We start from the raw sequence: 19,156 nt of genomic DNA, 5'->3' as shown, positions 1-19,156 counted from the left end.
TGCAATATAAAAAAAAAAATTACAACTGTTTCTGACTATCTAACTTGCACATTATAGTTGTGACTCTGCTGTGACATTATTTAGAGATCACACTGAATAAGGGCCATGTAATAATAAAAGTACAGTGCAAATTTAGAATTTTTTGTTTTTGGCTTCCTCCTTCCTGTCTGTGCACCAACCAATAACGGCCTAAAAGCATGAGTAGTACCATTCCCAGACAACGTTATGTCCCATAGGAAACTGAGTTTTTGGAAGTTCTAAAATCTGATTCACCGTACGTGCTATGAAAATACCTGCATGATCGGTACAATAATTCCTTTTTTTCCCCTCTAGGTATTTACTGGGGCAGTACAGTACCAGTGGCAAAAGCATTAAGAAAAATAATCCTTTTAATAGGAATATTTCTTATAATAATACCTATAAAAAAGTGCTATTTGTTGCTTTATTTACATACCTGTTAAACCACCAGCCGCATTTATTTTCTTTTGCACAGTTGCCCGAAATGAACCTGTCATTGTCCTTATCAGGAGTACTGAACGGCATTCCCTTGAGTGACGCAGACCACTGGTCCGCGAAGTTGCTTCCACCCGCCAGGGCATCACCAGCATTGCCAGAGTAATATCCCACCCACAGCTTGTATTTGTCCTGTAGAATAGCGCAGTGGATGTTATAAACCACTTTGTGTGTACCATACGTAGTAGAGGCAATAAACTGTACATTTATACAACATTGTTATTTTGAAACTACCAATGTAAAGTTGCAGTATTCAATTCATTTTTTATTTATTTAATTGAAGTCAAATAATTACCTTTGACAGACCTATGTATTTATAATTTCGGCACTGCCATGGTTATTAGCAGTCTGTATTGCAACAGATATTTTAATTTTGAATGAAAATAACCCAGCTATGTACTAACTGTAACTTGCAGGGACAGCGGTAGTGTTAAACGCCGTCCCTGCAAATGACTTCCTCGTTATATTGGAGGAGCCTTTCACTTTTGTCCTGGTGAAAAAAAGGCCCTTCCCAGTGACCCCCAAAAGAACTGAGATCTCCAACTTATAAAGGTCACTCCACAATTGAAAGTTTAAAAATGAATATATCTACAATAAAAAGTGTATTCTATATAAAAGAGCTCTCAGCAATATTCAGAAAATATATATCTATACATAGTATAAAACAAAGTCCTTGTTAGGCGTCTGTCTGTTTGTTCAGGCTAATGTCGAGAACCACCGGATGGATTTTGATGCAGTTTCCACTATTTTATAGATAATTTTTCGAGGAAGGATTAGCTGTATGCAGGGGCGTTTCTAGGAGGAGGGGGCCCATGTGCAGTCTCCGACACGGGCCCCCTCCTCTCTGTCCGGCGGCCGGCAGCGCACTGAGCTGTGTGCGGCCAGCACTGGAGTTATAGACTCTGGGCACTAGAGTGCACTCAGAGTCTATAGAGTATGCACAGGTCACTGGGAAAATGGCCGCGGCGGCCATTTCCATGTACTGCGCATGCGCAAACGATGGGAAAATGGATGCGGCGGGCATTTTCCAGTCGTTTTTACAGCGCCGAACCCCCTCTCCAACGTGGGACTCTGGAGAGGTAAGTAATACTATGGGTGCAGGGTGTGCGGAGCGGGGCCCCCCTGGACCCAGGGGCCCGTGTGCCCCCCCACACTTTGCATCTATTATAGATTAGCCCCTGGCTGTATGCAGGGGCGGATTGGGAACTTAAAATGGCCCTGAAAAAAATTCTGAGAGTGGCTTCATTCAAATTTAAACTGTAGGTGCCCCAGCACAAACATGCTAGCAAACAGTCAACTTGACAGCCATACAAAACAGAGAGCATCTTTGTGCCCACCTCTTGGCCCCCGACCCTCTCCATGTACAGAGTTACACTGCCATCTCCTGAGCCCTGGCTTTTCTATTCTCAGTGCTGCTGCAGGGCATCTGGGCCCAGAGCTGATCCAAGCTACAGCTATCTCTAGCTGATGCCTGCATGTATTGTGATGTCACAATGCAGGTCACAGCCCTATATAAAGGATGCACAGCTACTGGCAGCCATTTTGTGGTCCGAGTGTACATTGATACTCTGAGTAGTTCCTGCTTTATTTAGGCGACTTTGGATAACGATTACTGATGTGAATTTTGGTTTATATCTTCCAATAAGTTCCCGAACAGCAACATCTTCAAAAAAAGAATCTGAATAACATCTTCAGGTAAGGACTTTATAATAAATTTTGGCCTGTCAGCCTTACCCCTTCAGACATCTCCCTCCATTTTATCTGCAGTTTTTAATTTCGAAACAATAGATAAAGCTAATTATTCATCTGATATGACGCTGCATGAGTTAAGATGGATACACACTTGTCCAATCCTCCGGGGATCCAACTCCAGACTAGACTGTTGACAGAATCCTATTGGAGACCTGGATGCAGATGTATATGTCTATGCACCTGTCCAATTTACGGCAGATCTCAGACAGTAGATGCAGAGAATGAAGCTGCTATGGGGCCAAGGCCGCTTCTGAGTGTTGCTGTCACTGACCCAGCCATCTCAGCCTCCATCTATCCTCACTAACTGATTTTTACGTGAATCATAGTCGTCTTATATACCAGCACAGACGGTAAAATGGTTAGCGTTACTGCCTCACAGCACTGAGGTCGTGGGTTCAATTCCCACTACGGCCCTAACTGTGTGGAGTTTGTATATTCTCCCTGTGCTTGCGTGGGTTTTCTCCGGGAACTCCGGTTTCCTCCCACACTCCAAAAATATACTGGTAGGTTAATTGGCTCCGCACAAAATTGACCATAGTGTGTATGTGTGTGAGCATGTGGTAGGGAATATAGATTGTAAGCTCCACTGGGGCAGGGACGGATGTGAATGGCCAAATAATCAGTAAAGCACTGCGGAAAATATGTGTGCGCTATATAAATAATTGGTAATAAATAATAATTAAATAATATTATATCAAACAATTAGGATTAAGGAGACTATGCTTTTTACAAATAAGTAATTTTTCGTTTATAATGCTTACTATATGCTAATCACCATTAATTTAATCCTGCACGTCAGCTACATTGGCAGATACAGTGCATCCAGAAACTATTCACAAAACTTCACTTTTTCCATATTTTGTTATGTTACAGCCTTATTCCAAAATGGAATAAATTCATTTTTGTCCTCAAAATTCTACACACAATACCCCATAATGACAATGTGCAAAAAGTTTTTTTGAGAATTTTGCAAATTTAATAAAAAAAAAAAATTAAGAAATCACATGTACATAAGTTTCACAGCCTTTCCCATGAAGCTCAATATTGAGCTCAGGTGCATCCTGTTTCCACTGATCATCCTTGAGATGTTTCTACAGCTTAATTGGAGTCCACCTGTGGTAAATTCAGTTGATTGGACATCATTTTGAAAGACATACACCTAGAGCACAAACCAAGCATGAAGTCCAAGGAATTGTCTGTAGACCTACGAGACAGGATTGTCTCGAGGCACAAGTCTTGGGAAGGGTACAGAAATATATCTGCTGCTTTGAAGGTCCCAAAGAGCACAGTGGCCTCCATCATCTGTAAATGGAAGAAGTTCGGAATCACCAGGACTCTTCCTAGAGTTGGCCAGCCATCTAAACTGAGCGATCAGGGGAGAAGGGCCCTAGTCATCAGGGAGGTGACCAAGAACCCAATGGTCACTCTGTCAGATCTACAGCATTCCTCTGTGGAGAGAGGAGAACCTTCCAGGAGGACAACCATCTCTGCAGCAATCCACCAATCAGGCCTGTATGGTAGAGTGGCCAGACCGAAGCCACACCTTAGTAAAAAGCACATGGCAGCCTGCCTGGAGTTTGCCAAAATGCACCTGAAGGACACATGAGAGACAAAGATTGAACTATTTGGCATGAATGCCAGGCGATATGTTTGGAGGAAACCAGGCACTGCTCATCACCAGACCAATACCATCCCTACAGTGAAGCATGGTGGTGACAGCATCATGCTGTGGGGATGTTTTTCAGTGGCAGGAACTGGGAGATTAGTCAGGATAGAGGGAAGGATGAATGCAGCAATGTACAGAGACGTCCTGGATGAAAACGTGCTCCAGAGCGCTCTTGACCTCAGACTGGGGCGACGGTTCATCTTTCAACAGGACAACAACCCTAAACACACAGCCAAGATATCAAAGGAGTGGCTTCAGGACAACTCTGAATGTCCTTGAGTGGCCCAGCCAGAGCCCAGACTTGAATCCAATTGAACATCTCTGAAAAGATCTGAAAATGGCTGTGCACCGACGCTTCCCATCCAACCTGATGAAGCTTGAGAGGTGCTGCAAAGAGGAATGGGCGAGACTGCCCAAAGATAGGTGTGCCAAGCTTGTGACATCATATTCAAAAAGATTTGAGGCTGGAATTACTGCCAAAGGTGCATCAACAAAGTATTGAGCAAAGGTTGTGAATACTTCTGTACATGTGATTTCTTAGGTTTGTTTTTTTTTAATAAAATTTGCAAAACTCGCAAAAAAACTTTTTACACGTTGTCATTATGGGGTATTGTGTGTAGAATTTTGAGGACAAAAATGAATTTATTCAATTGTGGAATAAGGCTGTAACATAACAAAATGTGGAAAAAGTGAAGCGCTGTGAATACTTTCCGGATGCACTGTACTAGATAATTTACAATCAAAATGCATAAACTGCAAAATAATTTTCAGGGGGGGGGGGTCCTTTGGAAATTTTGCTTTGGCGCCCCTTCCCCTGATCTCAGTGCTCATCATACAGTACGGAGAGCATCTCAGTCACCGGCATAATTTACAGAGAGCCTGGTTCAGAGCTGCTCGCTCTGAATCAGGGCCGGGCTTTTTTTTTTTTTGGAGCGGCCTCTTGGCCGCTCGCATAGCTGTGGGTGGTCAGGATGATGGTCGCAATGGTCAAGACCATCACGACCATCGGGCTTGCGACGAGACCCTTGTGGTAGGGTCTCGCCCATCGCAAGCCCCAGAGAGCTTTTGGCTCTAACAGAGCCGGAAGCTTTTCACTGACATCACTTGTGATGTCATTGGGGCTGCCCTCAAACGGCAGGCGTTCTCATGGGAACGCCTCCGTTTGGGCAGCCACCCCCCCGGCCCGCCCACCAAACGGTGCGAGACCCAGAGCGACGGAGTGCCCGTCGCCAGCCGGGTCTCGCGCATGCGCACGACGGAGCCGGCTCCGTCGTGCACATGTGCTGTGGGCCACCATCGACCCGGTTGCGAGCGCTCAGCACTTGCGACCGTGTCTGAATCAGGCCCTGAGATCATTTAAAGGACTGCCAGCGATTACATTGAGCATCCTAGTAACAATAAAGCACAAACAGCATCCTAGTTACCACCATACAGCATAGATTCTGTATCCCATGATCCCAGTGACTGCCATAATGTACAGAAAGCATTGCATTGAATGTCATACAGTACATTGAGCATCAAGGTGATGCCATAGAGTACATCATAATGTTAATACAGTAGCACTCCAGACTTGTAGCTTGACAACTTCTGGATGACAAGCTCATGGAAGAGCACTCTGGCTACAGCTCATGTCCAACAGACTGTGGAGACCAGCATGGGAGATCCCTTGTTGCCCAATTTCTGTTACATGTTGGACAAAACAAATTACCTACGTCTACCAGTGAAGCCAAGGACCAATCCGCCCTGCTGTTTAGGTGCTCGTAGTTATTCTAGTCTACATCAGTATTATAAGTAATTATAGATTAGTAAAATGAACCAGTATTTTGGTTCAAGTTATTATATAAAGTATGTTTTCTCATAACTTGCCACTAGTTAAAGTTAGTATTCTGCAGACTAGAGTACAAGCATGCCAAATTAAGTATCCGTGAGTTAGTTTAATCACAATTGTATTTTGATTGCAGGCAATGTAAATAGTGTGTGTTTCTGTTAGTGTGATAAAGGGATCTTCATATGTGCACTGTGTGTTTGGATGATTATGTATTATTTCCCTCACCCCATTTATGAGAGAGGAGGAGTCAATTAAAGGGAGGTCTGGTGGCTGGGACCCACTCTGTTAATCCCCAGAGGTAAATCATACTTACCTACTCTCCTGGGAGTGTCGGCAGGCTCACAAAATTTTGGGGAGCCCCCCGCACCCCCAGAAGAGAATCCACATTTCCGAGAAAAGCAGTCCCCAGGTGCATGCACACCCCGGAATTCCACAGAGGCAATCACCCAGCGGTTGGAAATGCTTGGTGTCCACTGCTGGCTAACTCATGCCCGGTCATGAATGAGAAGATGGCATCTAAGGGTCTGCAGGCGGGGGAGGGGAAGAGACGGGTGACCTCTGCTGCAGCAACTATGAGGGGCAGCAGCCGATGCCAATCCCATCATCCACAGGCAGTTAGTGTGTGTGACCCTGGCTTTGAGACGCTGTCTGTGCTGCTTACCTCACATTCCTACGTTCCAGCACCTGACGCCGCCAGCGGGGAGCCAGAGGAGTAGTGGATCAGGAGTTAATGGGCTGATCTACACAGCACAGTCATTGGTGGCTGGTCCCTGGGGAGGGGTCAACCACCATGAACAAATCATGTCTGCTTCAGCCATTAATATGCCAGGGCCGACTCCCGTTGGGTGGGTCAGGTCACATATTTAAAAAAACAGAAAAATAAATTTGAACTCACAGGCCCCATAACAGTCTGGCCCACCGGGAAAATTTCCTGTGTGGTCTATGGTCAATCAGCCTATGGCTGTATGACACATTCATGTATGACAAAAGAGAGCCGAGCAGTGACTATTTTAGTGAATCAAATCAATGAAAAAACTGACATCCAATCGCTTTCTTGGGTTTAAACCGTTTGATATATCTTAACGATGAACTTTATTTTATACCATGTAGAGATTAATAAGTATTATCTGGTTTCTCCACAAAAAATTGATGTAAGCCCTGGTTACTGATACAAAATGTCACTTTCCCCCTTTTTTTTTTTTTTTTTTACAGTTCATTTATGTGAAAAACGATTCTTTAATTTCAAACCCATCCGGTTCCCGGTAAGACCCTGCTTTGGCATGGCAATAAATAAAGCACAGGGACAGACACAATGTGGCTGGAGTTGACCTGACCTAAGTGGAGACTGTTTTTCTCATTGAAAACTTTGTGGCCCTTTTGCGTCACATCAAAACTAAATCATTTCGTATTGACGTCAGGAGGAAAAACGATGAATGTTGTCTACAAGGCAATCTTATAAGACCTTAGTTAAAAAAAGCTATCGCCGTAAATTCAAAATTGCTCCCGTGGTAAGCCGGGTGGGTCGCTAGTTTTAGATAAATTAGTGAATTAGTAATGGGCCAGGTTATTTTTCCCCACTGTGCAAACCAGGCTCCCTGTCTTTTTGTCTTTTGCTACTTAGATGCTCTATCTTAAAAATAAATGACTCTGCTGCACAGAATACATGAATACGACATCGGTCATCTCACACTATAGGTGGGCACTTGCATAGAAGTATTAAATGTTGCAAGATGCTTTTTCCTACTAAAACTAACTTCTGCTATAGGTCTGTTAGGCTTTTACACATAACCTTATAGAGTGTTCCTCTTACCTTGTTTCATATTGTCTTTGTAGTTTTGCCACTGTATAAAACATTAGTGAACATTGATATCATGTTTTAAACAATATTAATATTTCTGTACATGTACAGATTCGGGTATACCTGTGTTAGACTTTGTAGGTTGAGCTAAATACACGGCCATGTCTTACCTCTTCATTTGTAATCCTGAAAGTATCATAGATTGCATATCTCTTTTTCCCCTGCCAGTCCATGAGATCTATCTGTAATGACATCTCCCCTGCAGAGTCATAAAGAAAGCCAATCAGTCCAATGATCTTTCCTTTTTGCTGTGAGAGAACTAAAAGGTATTAACCATATACTTACTTTTGTCCAACAAGTGATAAATGTGATCATTCCCTAACCATTGTTCGTCATTCCTGCCTTTAAAGAGGCCAAACCCTTCTTTATACTCCTGCCAGTTCCTAGGTAGCAATGGGAAGGTTGGCGTTAAACATATATAACGCATCTGTGGTAGAGTCTATGGTTACAAAGATTCTAATTGTGAGGTGTGAGTAAAGAAACAATGAGCATTTAACTTTGCACCTGGACCAAACCATGTTGCAATGCAAGGGGTGCAAATATATTTATTATGTTTTGAACACAGGGTAAATGCCGGATGCTTTTGCATGGAGCACACAAATAATGGACAGCTTTATTTTTACACTACAATTTAGATTGGAGTTTGCACACTCCCCTCCCAAATATAAATCTCTATGCACATTTTATATTTGCCCCACCTGCAGTGCAACATGGGTTTGCCCTGGTGCACTGTTACTTGCTCTTTTTTTTTTTTTTTTTTAATTAATCCCACCTCAGAATCAGACCTAAGTGTCCATAGGTAACACAATACCTTTCTGCAGTCACATTATAAGCCCAAATCTATTCAAACTACCCAACTAATAAATCACAAAGTTTCGTTCTCATTTTTGAGGAAAAGTGTACCTTTAGGCCAGTAGCGTGGAGGTCTTTAGTCGATGAGTGATTTAAAAATGTATTTATCCAAAGGTTTTGTTACAAAGAATCAAATGTGATTCATGGTAACAAAGACCAACTGACCTACACCCAACGTGTATGTTTGTGACAGTCAAGAGTAGATCTGCAAACTCCCTTGTGTCACTCATTTGACATTAGAAGAACTTGGCAAATACTCAGAAATAGCTGTGAATTCTTATCGGTTGGAAATTTAACACTGGGAAAAAAAAATAGCCACAAAGAATATTAAAGAGCTCAATGTTGGTTTTATTACCCGAAACCTATTACTGCGCTGTTTTTTTGGTGTCCACATCATGCTCTATGCGGATGGAATTACCCCCCAGCTATTTAAACATGTACTCTCCAAATAAAACAGGGGGCGGGCCCTATCATTATTGTGGGCAGGGGGGTTTAAGTTTATCAGCATGGTAGTTAATGGCGGAATTCTGCATTATTTTATACCAGTTTTTGGTACACAAAGTCCATTTATTCCATAACAGACACCTATTTAAAAAAAATTTCTGGATAACTATAAGAACTTCTAACAATAAAATAACTTAAGAACAATAATTTGGGCAGCTCAGAGACTTTACCAATGTCCTGAATTATTATTCTGTTATCCATGGCTGTGCCCCTCTCCCATCCATTGTGGGTGCAGATTATTGTGTCTGTATCATACCCCTTTCACACAGAAAAGCAAATTACCGGGTAAAGCAATTTTACCCGGTAATTTGCTGATCAATAACGGTCCTCTTTCTGTATGAAAGGGTCAACCCGGGTCAAAATTCCTGGGACTTTGACCCTGGTTTTTACCAGGGTCGGAGACCCGGCAATTTCGACACAGGTTGGCCCTTTCACACAGAGGAAATACTCGTTTTGATCAGCAAATTACCGGGTATAAATGCTTGACTCTGTAATTTGCATTTTTGTGTGCAACGGGGGTGAGGAACAGATCGCAAACAAACCAGCACTTTAGTACTTAGTAGAAATAGTAGTTTTATTTTTAAATAAATTGTAAAAGTACTTCCATAGATTTCTCATAAACCAACACTAAATCTCACCTTCATGTCCATTCCCTTCAATGATTACATCTCTTTGTATGATGTGTGATATAATCAAGGAAATGTTACACATTTGAATGAAATCTATGTAAAGTTGTAATGTTTACATTTATTACGGCTAGTGGGTCGTGTGTGTCACATACCCTTGCTGTTACATAAAATACACATAATAACTACTGACAGCAGTCGCCTGTACCCACCAATCAATTTTACATTACATCTTATATTTAGTACTATTGTATACAACTACAGTAGCAGACACATAGAATTGTTAATACTTTTAACTTAAGCTGGCCACACACTAGACCAACTTACATCCAACCAGCCAACTTGTTGATTGGTTGGAATGAAAATCTGGTAATGTATGGGAGTAACTGATGATCAGCAATTTGCTCCTAAATGCCAGAAAACAGATGAAAATGGTCGTCAGACAAGTTTGTTAAATGTTTGATCTAAACAATTTGTTCAAACAACAGTTTTTGTTCATTTTCCTGCGTTTGGGAGCAAATTGCTGATTGTCATTTGCTTTCATACCTTACCAGATTTTCATTCCAACCAATCAACAAGTTGGCTGGTTGGATGTAAGTTGGTCTAGTGTGTGGCCAGCTTTACTCATGTCCCACTTTGCTAGCTCTATATAATTATCTATTTGGGACTCACTGATACCTAAAGCATCTATTTCATTTTATTTAATTTTACTGATACCTTTTATTTTGTCCCTAAGTGGTAACGTACTACCCACTAATGTTACTAACTGCTTATAGTTTTAAATTACTTATGTCTCCTCAACTAGAGGGCACAGGGGAAGCTATGTATTTTATTTTCTATATCATATAACCAGGGCCGCAACTAGGGGGGGGCTGGAGGTGCACGTGCACCGGGTGAGCCGCTGTACCTGGTGCCAGTGACCTCCAGCCCGGCGCTGCAGAGAGGCTCCAAGCCGGACGTCCGCTGGTAATATTTATTACCAGCGGGCGCCCGGCTCCTTCTCTGCAGCGACGCGGTGGAGCCGGAGCCGGAGGCTGGAGTTCTCTCCCGAACTCCAGCTTCCGGCTCTCCCCACGGGCACTATGGGGGAGACGTCATGACATCTCCCCCATAGTTCCAAGGAGCAGCCGGCGGACCGGACGCGACGCTGGATGCAGGAGCGGGGTTCAAGGTAAGTATTTTTTTTTTAATAAGCTGCAATACAGGGGCATTACTATGAGAGCATGGGCACTACAGGGGCATTACTATGAAAGCATGGGCACTACAGGGGCATTAATATGGGAGCATGGGCACTACAGGGGCATTACTGTATGGTGGGCACTACAGGGGCATTACTATGGGGGTATTAACATATGGGCATTACTATGGGGGCATAGGCAATAAGGGGCATTACTAATGGGGCATGAGCACTACAGGGGCATTACTATTGGGGCATGGGCACTACAGGGGCATTACCACAGGGGCATCACTGTGGGGGCATGAGCACTACAGGGGCATTACTGTAAGGGCACTACAGGGATATTACTATGGGGGCATGGGCAATACAGGGGCATTACTATGAGAGCATGGGCACTACAGGGGCATTACTATGAAAGCATGGGCACTACAGGGGCATTAATATGGGAGCATGGGCACTACAGGGGCATTACTGTATGGTGGGCACTACAGGGGCATTACTATGAGGGTATTAACATATGGGCATTACTATGGGGGCATAGGCAATAAGGGGCATTACTAATGGGGCATGAGCACTACAGGGGCATTACTATTGGGGCATGGGCACTACAGGGGCATTACCACAGGGGCATCACTGTGGGGGCATGAGCACTACAGGGGCATTACTGTAAGGGCACTACAGGGATATTACTATGGGGGCATGGGCAATACAGGGGCATTACTATGAGAGCATGGGCACTACAGGGGCATTACTATGAAAGCATGGGCACTACAGGGGCATTAATATGGGAGCATGGGCACTACAGGGGCATTACTGTATGGTGGGCACTACAGGGGCATTACTATGGGGGTATTAACATATGGACATTACTATGGGGGCATTACAATATGGGCACTACTGCAGGGGGAATTACATGGGGGCGCCAAATTACTGTCTTGCCCCTGGTGACAAAAATCCTAGTTTCGGCCCTGTTATAACTTAAGTTAGTAGAGCTGGTTCATCCTGAAATCTACACTAGGGGGTAAATTTACTAAAGTGAGAGTTTTTAGAAGTGTGTTTTAAAAGTGATGTTGCCCATAGCAACCAATCGGATTCTACTTAACATTTAACTAGCACCTTCTAGAAGATAATAGCTAGAATCTGATTGGTTGCTATGGGCAACTTCATTTTTAAAACTCACTTCTAAAAACTCTCACTTTAGTAAATTTACCCCTAGTACTTAAGACCTTTCGGCCCCCCTCCTCCCCCCTCTCTCTCTCTCTCTCCCCATCTTATCCTGCCTCTCCCCTCCCTCCTCTCTCTCTCTCTTATCCTGCCTCTCCCCTCCCTCCTCTCTCTCTCTCTTATCCTGCCTCTCCCCTCACTCCTCTCTCTCTCTCTCTCTCTCTCTCTCTCTCTCTCTCTCTCTCTCTCTCTCTCTCTCTTATCCTGCCTCTCCCATCCCTCCTCTCTTTAACCTTCTTTCCCCATCTCTCTCCCCCTTTTTTCTCTTTCTCCCCCTCTATCTGTTTTTGTAAACACTAATACTGTATATTTACTATTGCTTTGGCTCAATGACTGGACTCCTGCCCCACACATTTGTCTTTATTCCTCTCCTGAGCAGATGGTCATTGATTGTTATCTTGCATATGTATTTGTAGTTGTACTTTCATAGGAAATACATAAAAAATATATTCAGTTTTTTATTTACAAATCCTCTTGGGTATTACCCAAGAGTCTCACAATGTGCCCTGGGTCACTTTTAAAATTGATTTTAAATAGTATTTTATATACCACTTGTCATGTGGTGTGAGAAGCTACAATTTTGAGATTGGTTTTGTGACTAGTCCAGTGATCTTTTAAGAACCTAGCAGAGCCTTCTCCTTGTTTTGAATTATGTCCATTCTTAGCATTTTAGTCCATAAACCTGCAAAATTGTTATATCTAAAACATTTTCAAATTATAGATATTTTCTTCTTCAGAGAACATAGAGATCCACAGGGATACCATGGGGGGGGGGGGGGTGGTTGGAACGACCCTGGCACCAAACAGTCAAAGCTTTAGCTCCCAGGATGCAACGTTTCTCCTCCACATTTACCCCGCCCCCAACCAAAGGCAGACAGTTTTTTGTTTGGTGCCGGCAGGGCCGGTCGCACCTTTTAGACAGGGGGACTGCAGTTAGCAGCCCCAAGTTTTACTTTTATTATTTCTTTTATTTCTTTTTTCATCAGAGCAAGCAGCGAGGTCGTCCTAATGGATGCCTGTGCTACTGCTCAAACTACCCCCACCGGTGCCGCAACACAGGTGAGCGGTCCGGTGACTATGGCGGGCGCCAGTGGGGCTAGGCTAGCCGCTTCACTGGAATCCAGAGCTGCAGCCGGACAAATGGGGAAGACAGGTAAGGCGATTCCCACCTTGCGGGGAATCGCTGTGTTTATGCAGTCCTTACCTCCGGTTGTGGAGACCAACCAGATGGCGCTGGAATTCAGCAGTTCTAGACCACCGAGGCAGTTCAGTCTGGCGTCGGGGACCATTGAACAGGCCAGGGCACCCGGCAGTTGATATAGCAGTGTGGAGGTAAGCTCTTTCCTGGCAGCCACTCCCCCAGCCCAGGGCGCAATCCCTCACAAGAGGTTTCCCGCCTCTGAGCTGCTTCTCGCACTCCTCCATATATGAGACGCTCAGCAGCCATTGCTTGGGGCTTTGCTGAAGCTACAGGTCCCAGGAGATTCAGGTCCAGTCTCCACTGTATACATCTCCCCGTGACCAGGTTATACAGCGCTGAATTCCTCCTGCCTATTAAGGTTTGAGTAGTTGATTCAGTGCCCATTGCAAGTATATTTATTTATATGCATTGTATGTGACTTGTGCTATCTCTGCTGTTGTGATATACTGCTTTAAACTTTCTGACTGTCAGTTACTGTATATCTATCCCTGCTATTCTTTCTTAACCCTCAACTACCAGGTGTGTAGGGGTTCACTAGTACTTCATATTTACCTGTATTTGTGAAGGGTGTCACATTGCTCTATTAGCTATACACTTATTGTGTGCTACTTGCTGCTTATTTACTATGTCTTCTAAAGGCAGGGGTAAACAGGAGGCTGTGGCCCCTGTGCTGGTTACATGCAAATCCTGTTTAGCGGGCTTATCCCCTCAGGATTCTGTGCAGGACAGTCTGTGCTATTTGTTATGTACCACCTCTCCAGCCCACTGTACCAGACCTTTGTCCAGGAGCCTCCTTGGGGGTTCTCCTTATCCCAGGTTATGATGGTTAGTGGACCGTTTATCAGTCCCCACGCTGCCTCTCACCATGGGGTACCCACAGCTGTTACAGCCTATTATGTCGGTACCCCCTACGCATCCACAGTGGATGGATGTTTTTGCCCACACAGTTCAGAATATGGCTCAAACTTCTGCCACCTATCAGCAAATGTTACAGGCAGACAGACTGTTACCTGCCAAAGCACATAGGCGGACTGTATCATCCTCCTAGTCCACCCAGCTTTTGGATTCTGACGCATCATCTGAGGAGGCAGATGATGCAGACTTGCCTCAAGTCTGTTTTCTCACTTTCTGGTGCTGTTACTCGGCTGGCTATGGCTGTGACCTGGATAGCTAAGGCTATCGAAGGATGGACGGATGCGTTTGAAGACAGCCTGCCATCAGACACTTCCAGGGAGCAACTGGCTTACATATCCGGGAAGCAGCCTCTTATTTGGAAGAAGCTGCATTGGATACTGGGATCTTTGCTTCTAAGGCATCTGCGACCTCGGTAGTCGCTCTCTGGGTTCTTTGGCTACAATCCTGGAAAGTGGACACAGAATCCAAGAAGGCCCTAGAATTCTTACCTTTCTCTGGAAACACACTGTTTGGCACAGAGTTGGACAAAATAGTGGCTACCATGACAGCCTCCAAATCTGCGTTTCTGCCATCAGCAGCTGCCCCTAAGCCTAGGCCGTCCTCTTTTCGGTCCTTTCTCCCCCAGGGTAAGGCAAAAGGACAGTCCTTTCCCAGACAGCCTAGTTCTCACAAGGCCGCAAAGCCATGATCCAAGCAGCCTTGGTCGGCCAGACGTCAAGCTTCCAAGTCTGACGACAAACCCTCCGCCTGATGGGGCGGGCATCCTCCTGGGGGATCCCAGGGTGGGAGGCCACCTTCTTCAATTTGCCAACTCTTGGCATCAAACAACAACAGACACCTGGGTCCAAGAAGTGGTCTCTTGGGTACGCCCTCACATTCCTGAGGCGTCCTCCCCAGCAATTCTTTTGTACAGTTCCCCATCAAACCCCATCAAGGCCCTTGCCATCCAGGAAGCCATTCACTCCCTGTTGTGTTCAGGTGTGATAATACCGGTTCCTTCGACTCAGCGAGGAACTGGTTTTTATTCCACTCTCTTTTTGGTTCAGAAGCCCAACGGGTCTCATTGGCATATTCTGAATCTCTAAACCCCCAACAAATTTATCTGTGTGCTCAAATTCCGCATGGAAACTCTACGATCAATTTTCCTGGCGTTGGAGCCTGGGGATTTTATGGTTTCTCTGGACATTCAGGATGCGTACCTGCATGTGCCTATTACTCCAACCCACCAACTTTTCCTACGGTTTGGTGTCCTGCAGCAACATTACCGGTTTCGGGCGCTACCCTTTGGTCGGGAAGCAATCGGGAAGCCGACTGCCTATATACCGGCAGCCGGCTTCCTGACTGTCTTATCCCGGCAAGGGTGAAATGCCGGGCATCTAGATGTAGACGCCCGCATTTCCCCGACACCGGGTGACCGGCGCCCGGCATCACGATCGTAGTGATGCCGGGTGCCGCGAGCGTACAGCCGCGAGGGGGAGGGTTAGGTTTAGGGCTCCCGGGGGGGACTTAGGGTTAGGCACCCCCCTGGGGGACTTAGGTTTAGGTAGCGGGGAAGGGGGTGGTTAGGGTTAGGCACTTAGAGGGGGGATTAGGGATTAGGCACTTGGGGGGGAAGTTAGGGTTAGGCACCCCTAAGGAGGGTTAGGGTTAGGGGGGTTAGGTTAGTGGATACTTACCTATCCACGATCGGGATTTCCAGTGCTGTCGGGCTTCTGCTGCGTCGCACTCTGCTCCTGTCGGGCTGCCGCTGACGGGAATCGAACCGCCATTTCATACCCATTCCCTTTGGTCTGTCAACAGCCCCTCGGGTCTTTACCAAAATAATGGCAGTTGTGGCAGCTCACCTCAGACGCTAGGGAGTCAGAATCCTGCCATACCTAGGCGAAACACCTGTGAAACCGTAACGCAGATGTCCTAAAGCGAGCTCAGGGAGGACAGAAACTTCCCATTGAGCAGAAGGGCACTTTCACCGTCTGTGTTACAATGCTGTCTCCAGCTGACCGTGGACTGCCTGCAAACACACGGCTGGCTCGTCAATTGGAAAAAGTCCTCCCTGTCTCCAACACAATGGATGGTACATCTGGGGTAACTCCTAGATTCTCGAATACAAAGGATCTTTCTGGCAGTGGACAAAATTTCGCCACTGCACTTGCGCGTGCGCAGCTTGCTCCGCAATCGAAGGGTATCCATTCACTCAGCAATGCAGGTCCTGGGGTCCATGCTATCCACTTCCGATATGGTGGAATACGCCCAGTTCCACTCCAGGCCCCTTCAACAACTGATTCTCTTCCGGCGGAACAGGCAGTATCATCTGATCTGGACCCAGACGATCCTCCTCTCTCTGGAGGTCTGGCTTTCCCTCTCATGCAAACGTCCCATCTGGCTGCAGACGTCCCATCTGGACAAAGGTCACCCCTTTTAGATTCCAAATTGGGAGCTTCTCACTACTGATGCCAGTCTTCACGGATGGGGCACGGTGACCGGTCATCATACTTTTCAGGGACGATGGACAACTCAGGAAAGTCGACTGCCCATATACATTCTGGAGCTTCGAGCAGTGTACACTCTGGCCTAAGATTTCCCCCGGAATATGTCGGTTCAGATCCAGTCCGAAAATACCACTGTGGTAGCGTACCTCAACTATCATGGAGGACCGAACATCATCTCCCAGCAATCTCAGCTGTGTTTATTCCCGGAGTCCTCAATTGGGAAGTGGACTACCTAAGCCATCAGGATGTACATGCCGGAGAATGGACTCTCCCTCAAAAGATCTTTCAACTCCTGGTGGACAAATGGAGCCTACCAGACATAGACCTCATGGCCTCACGTCACAATCACAAGGTTCCCAGGTACAGCTCCTGGACCACTGACCCATCAGCCATCTTCGTGGATGCCCTGGCAGTGTGGTGGGTTTTCAATCTCGCATGCCTCTTTCCTCCACCTTCAACCTCCTTTTTGTCGCTCTACAGGCTCCTCCATTTGAACCTCTGGACTCAGTACACCTCAAGTGGCTGACTGCAAAGACGCTCTTTCTCCTCGTTCCCTCCTTTGCCCGCAGGGTATCTGACGTGTCAGTTTTCTTCTGTCTCTCCCCCTTTTTTTTATTTTTTATCCGAACAGAGCTGTCCTCCGTACCCGGGCTGGTTACCTTCCTAAAGTGGTATCCCGATTCCATTTTAATGAAGAGATTGTAGTTCTGGCCTTCCATTCCTCGGACCTCTGCAGGTGAAGCCTCCCTGGATGTGGTTCATGCTCTTTGGATCTACGTGGATTGTACCAACTCCTTTAGGAAATCAGATTCTCTCTTTGTGTTGTATGGCTTTCACTAGCGAGGCTGGCTAGCTAACAAACAAACTCTGGCTCGTTGGCTCCACATGACAGTCTTTCAGACTTACACGCAAGCTGATCTTCTTGTTCCAAACATAATCGCAGCACATTCTACTCTGTTTGTTGGACGCTCGTGGGCGGTTCGACGTGGCGCCTCTTCTGAACAATTGTGTAAGGTGGCCATGTGGTCTTCCATCCACACCTTTCTCAGGTTCCACGCTTTTGACACCTTTGCCTCACGGGATGCTTCCTTTCGGTGCCGGATTCTCATTTCTGCTCAGAAGCGTCCCACCCTTAGGGGAAACTGTTTTAGGACATCCCCATGGTATCCCTATGGACCCTGAAGAAGAAAATTAAGAGTTATGGTAGACTTATCTTTGTTAACTCTTATTTTCTTTGAAGTCCATAGGGTCCACAGGGCGCCCACCCTGATGCATCTGGCTTCATTGGGTATTTTTCTCTGTCACTGATTCCCTCATCTTTTGTGAGAGTGTTCCTCATGTGTACTGTTCTTCCTTCTCCTCTCTCCTGCTCCTGCCTTGGGCTTGTTTACAAAACTATCTGCCTTTGGCTGGATGCGGGGTATATGTGGAGGAGGACCGGTGCATCCTATGAGCTAAGGCTTTGACTGTTTGGTGCCCGGATCACTCCAACCACACACACCCCATGGTATCCCTGTGGATCCTATGGACCTCAAAGAAAAAGAGTTAATAAAGGTTAGTCAACCATAACTATTATTTTTTATTTACCTGTTGAAACTGACTTTGCCATTGCTTCGGCGCTGAATCACTGTCCAACCTCCTCCGTCTGACATGTCACAGTACACCGTGAATGGTTCGATCTGATGTCGTGGTTGTATGCGATAGTAGCCGCTCTCCTTTGTTTTCCTTTCAAACACTGCTGCACAATCTGGGAAATGTCAATTACACTTTATTATTATTGTTATTATTATCATTTTATATGGCGCCACAAGGGTTCTGCAGCACCTTACAAAGTACATAAACAAATGAGAAAACAGTTATTAACAGTACAAAACAATTGCTGCATTAGTTATCATTACACTTAAATAAGAAGTAGGGCATCACCAACCAAGTGTTAAGTCGCATACACACTAGACGATGTGTGTATGCAGCGACATCGTCAGCGACGAGAGTGCCAGCATCGGCAAGTGTATACACATTTGCCCATGCCAACCAGCGACAGCGTGGGGGCATGGCATCACTCACGATATCCCCATATTGAGCTGAATGTACAGCCGACTGGGGATATCGTCAACGACTCGCGGGAGCGCAGTTCGTTGGTCATTTGGGCCTTACACACTAGACTATATGAACGATATATCGTTATCGTTCATAATGTTCACTTTTATCATCTAGTGTGTATGCGGCATTGGGTGCCATTGTGGGAAGTTAGGAGTAAATGATAGTATAAGTAAGGGAAGGAGAAGCACATGAGGGAAGAGGGTCATGCTATTGAGAGCTTACGTTTTAAAAGAAGTGGTGAAGACAGATGGGTGACACAGTTGGGGTAGAAAGTGTGGAAGAATCAAGAAGCAGTGGGTTAGCTTGAGAGCTAGAAGGCTTTGATAAAGACGTGGGTTTTGAGAGCCTGTTTGAAGGTTAGTAGAGAGGTGGTAAGTCTGAAAGAGAGAGGGAGAGAGTTCCAGAGGTTGGGAGCAGAATGGGCAAAATCTTGGGAGACAGGAGTGGGAGG

At 45.5% G+C, this 19,156-nt stretch overlaps 1 protein-coding gene across 1 annotated transcript in view; it reads right to left on the bottom strand.

Moving 5' to 3' along the window:
- LOC148527266 (fibrinogen-like protein 1) overlaps positions 1-19,156 on the bottom strand; it is a 39,492-nt gene that overhangs the window by 625 nt on the left and 19,711 nt on the right. Inside the window, exons 4-7 of the mRNA XM_088469088.1 lie at positions 18,193-18,352; positions 7,903-8,000; positions 7,728-7,816; positions 455-645 (exon numbers count right to left, since the gene is read on the bottom strand). Coding sequence (XP_088325214.1) covers positions 455-645; positions 7,728-7,816; positions 7,903-8,000; positions 18,193-18,352 — 538 coding nt within the window. The remainder of the gene's footprint in view (positions 1-454; positions 646-7,727; positions 7,817-7,902; positions 8,001-18,192; positions 18,353-19,156) is intronic.

The sequence above is a fragment of the Taudactylus pleione genome, unplaced genomic scaffold (genome assembly GCF_031769625.1).
Source record: "Taudactylus pleione unplaced genomic scaffold, aTauple2 ptg000089l, whole genome shotgun sequence".
NCBI lineage: Eukaryota > Metazoa > Chordata > Amphibia > Anura > Myobatrachidae > Taudactylus > Taudactylus pleione.
The sequence above is the reverse complement of the archived record's forward strand: the minus strand, read 5'-3'. Positions and strand labels throughout refer to the sequence as shown.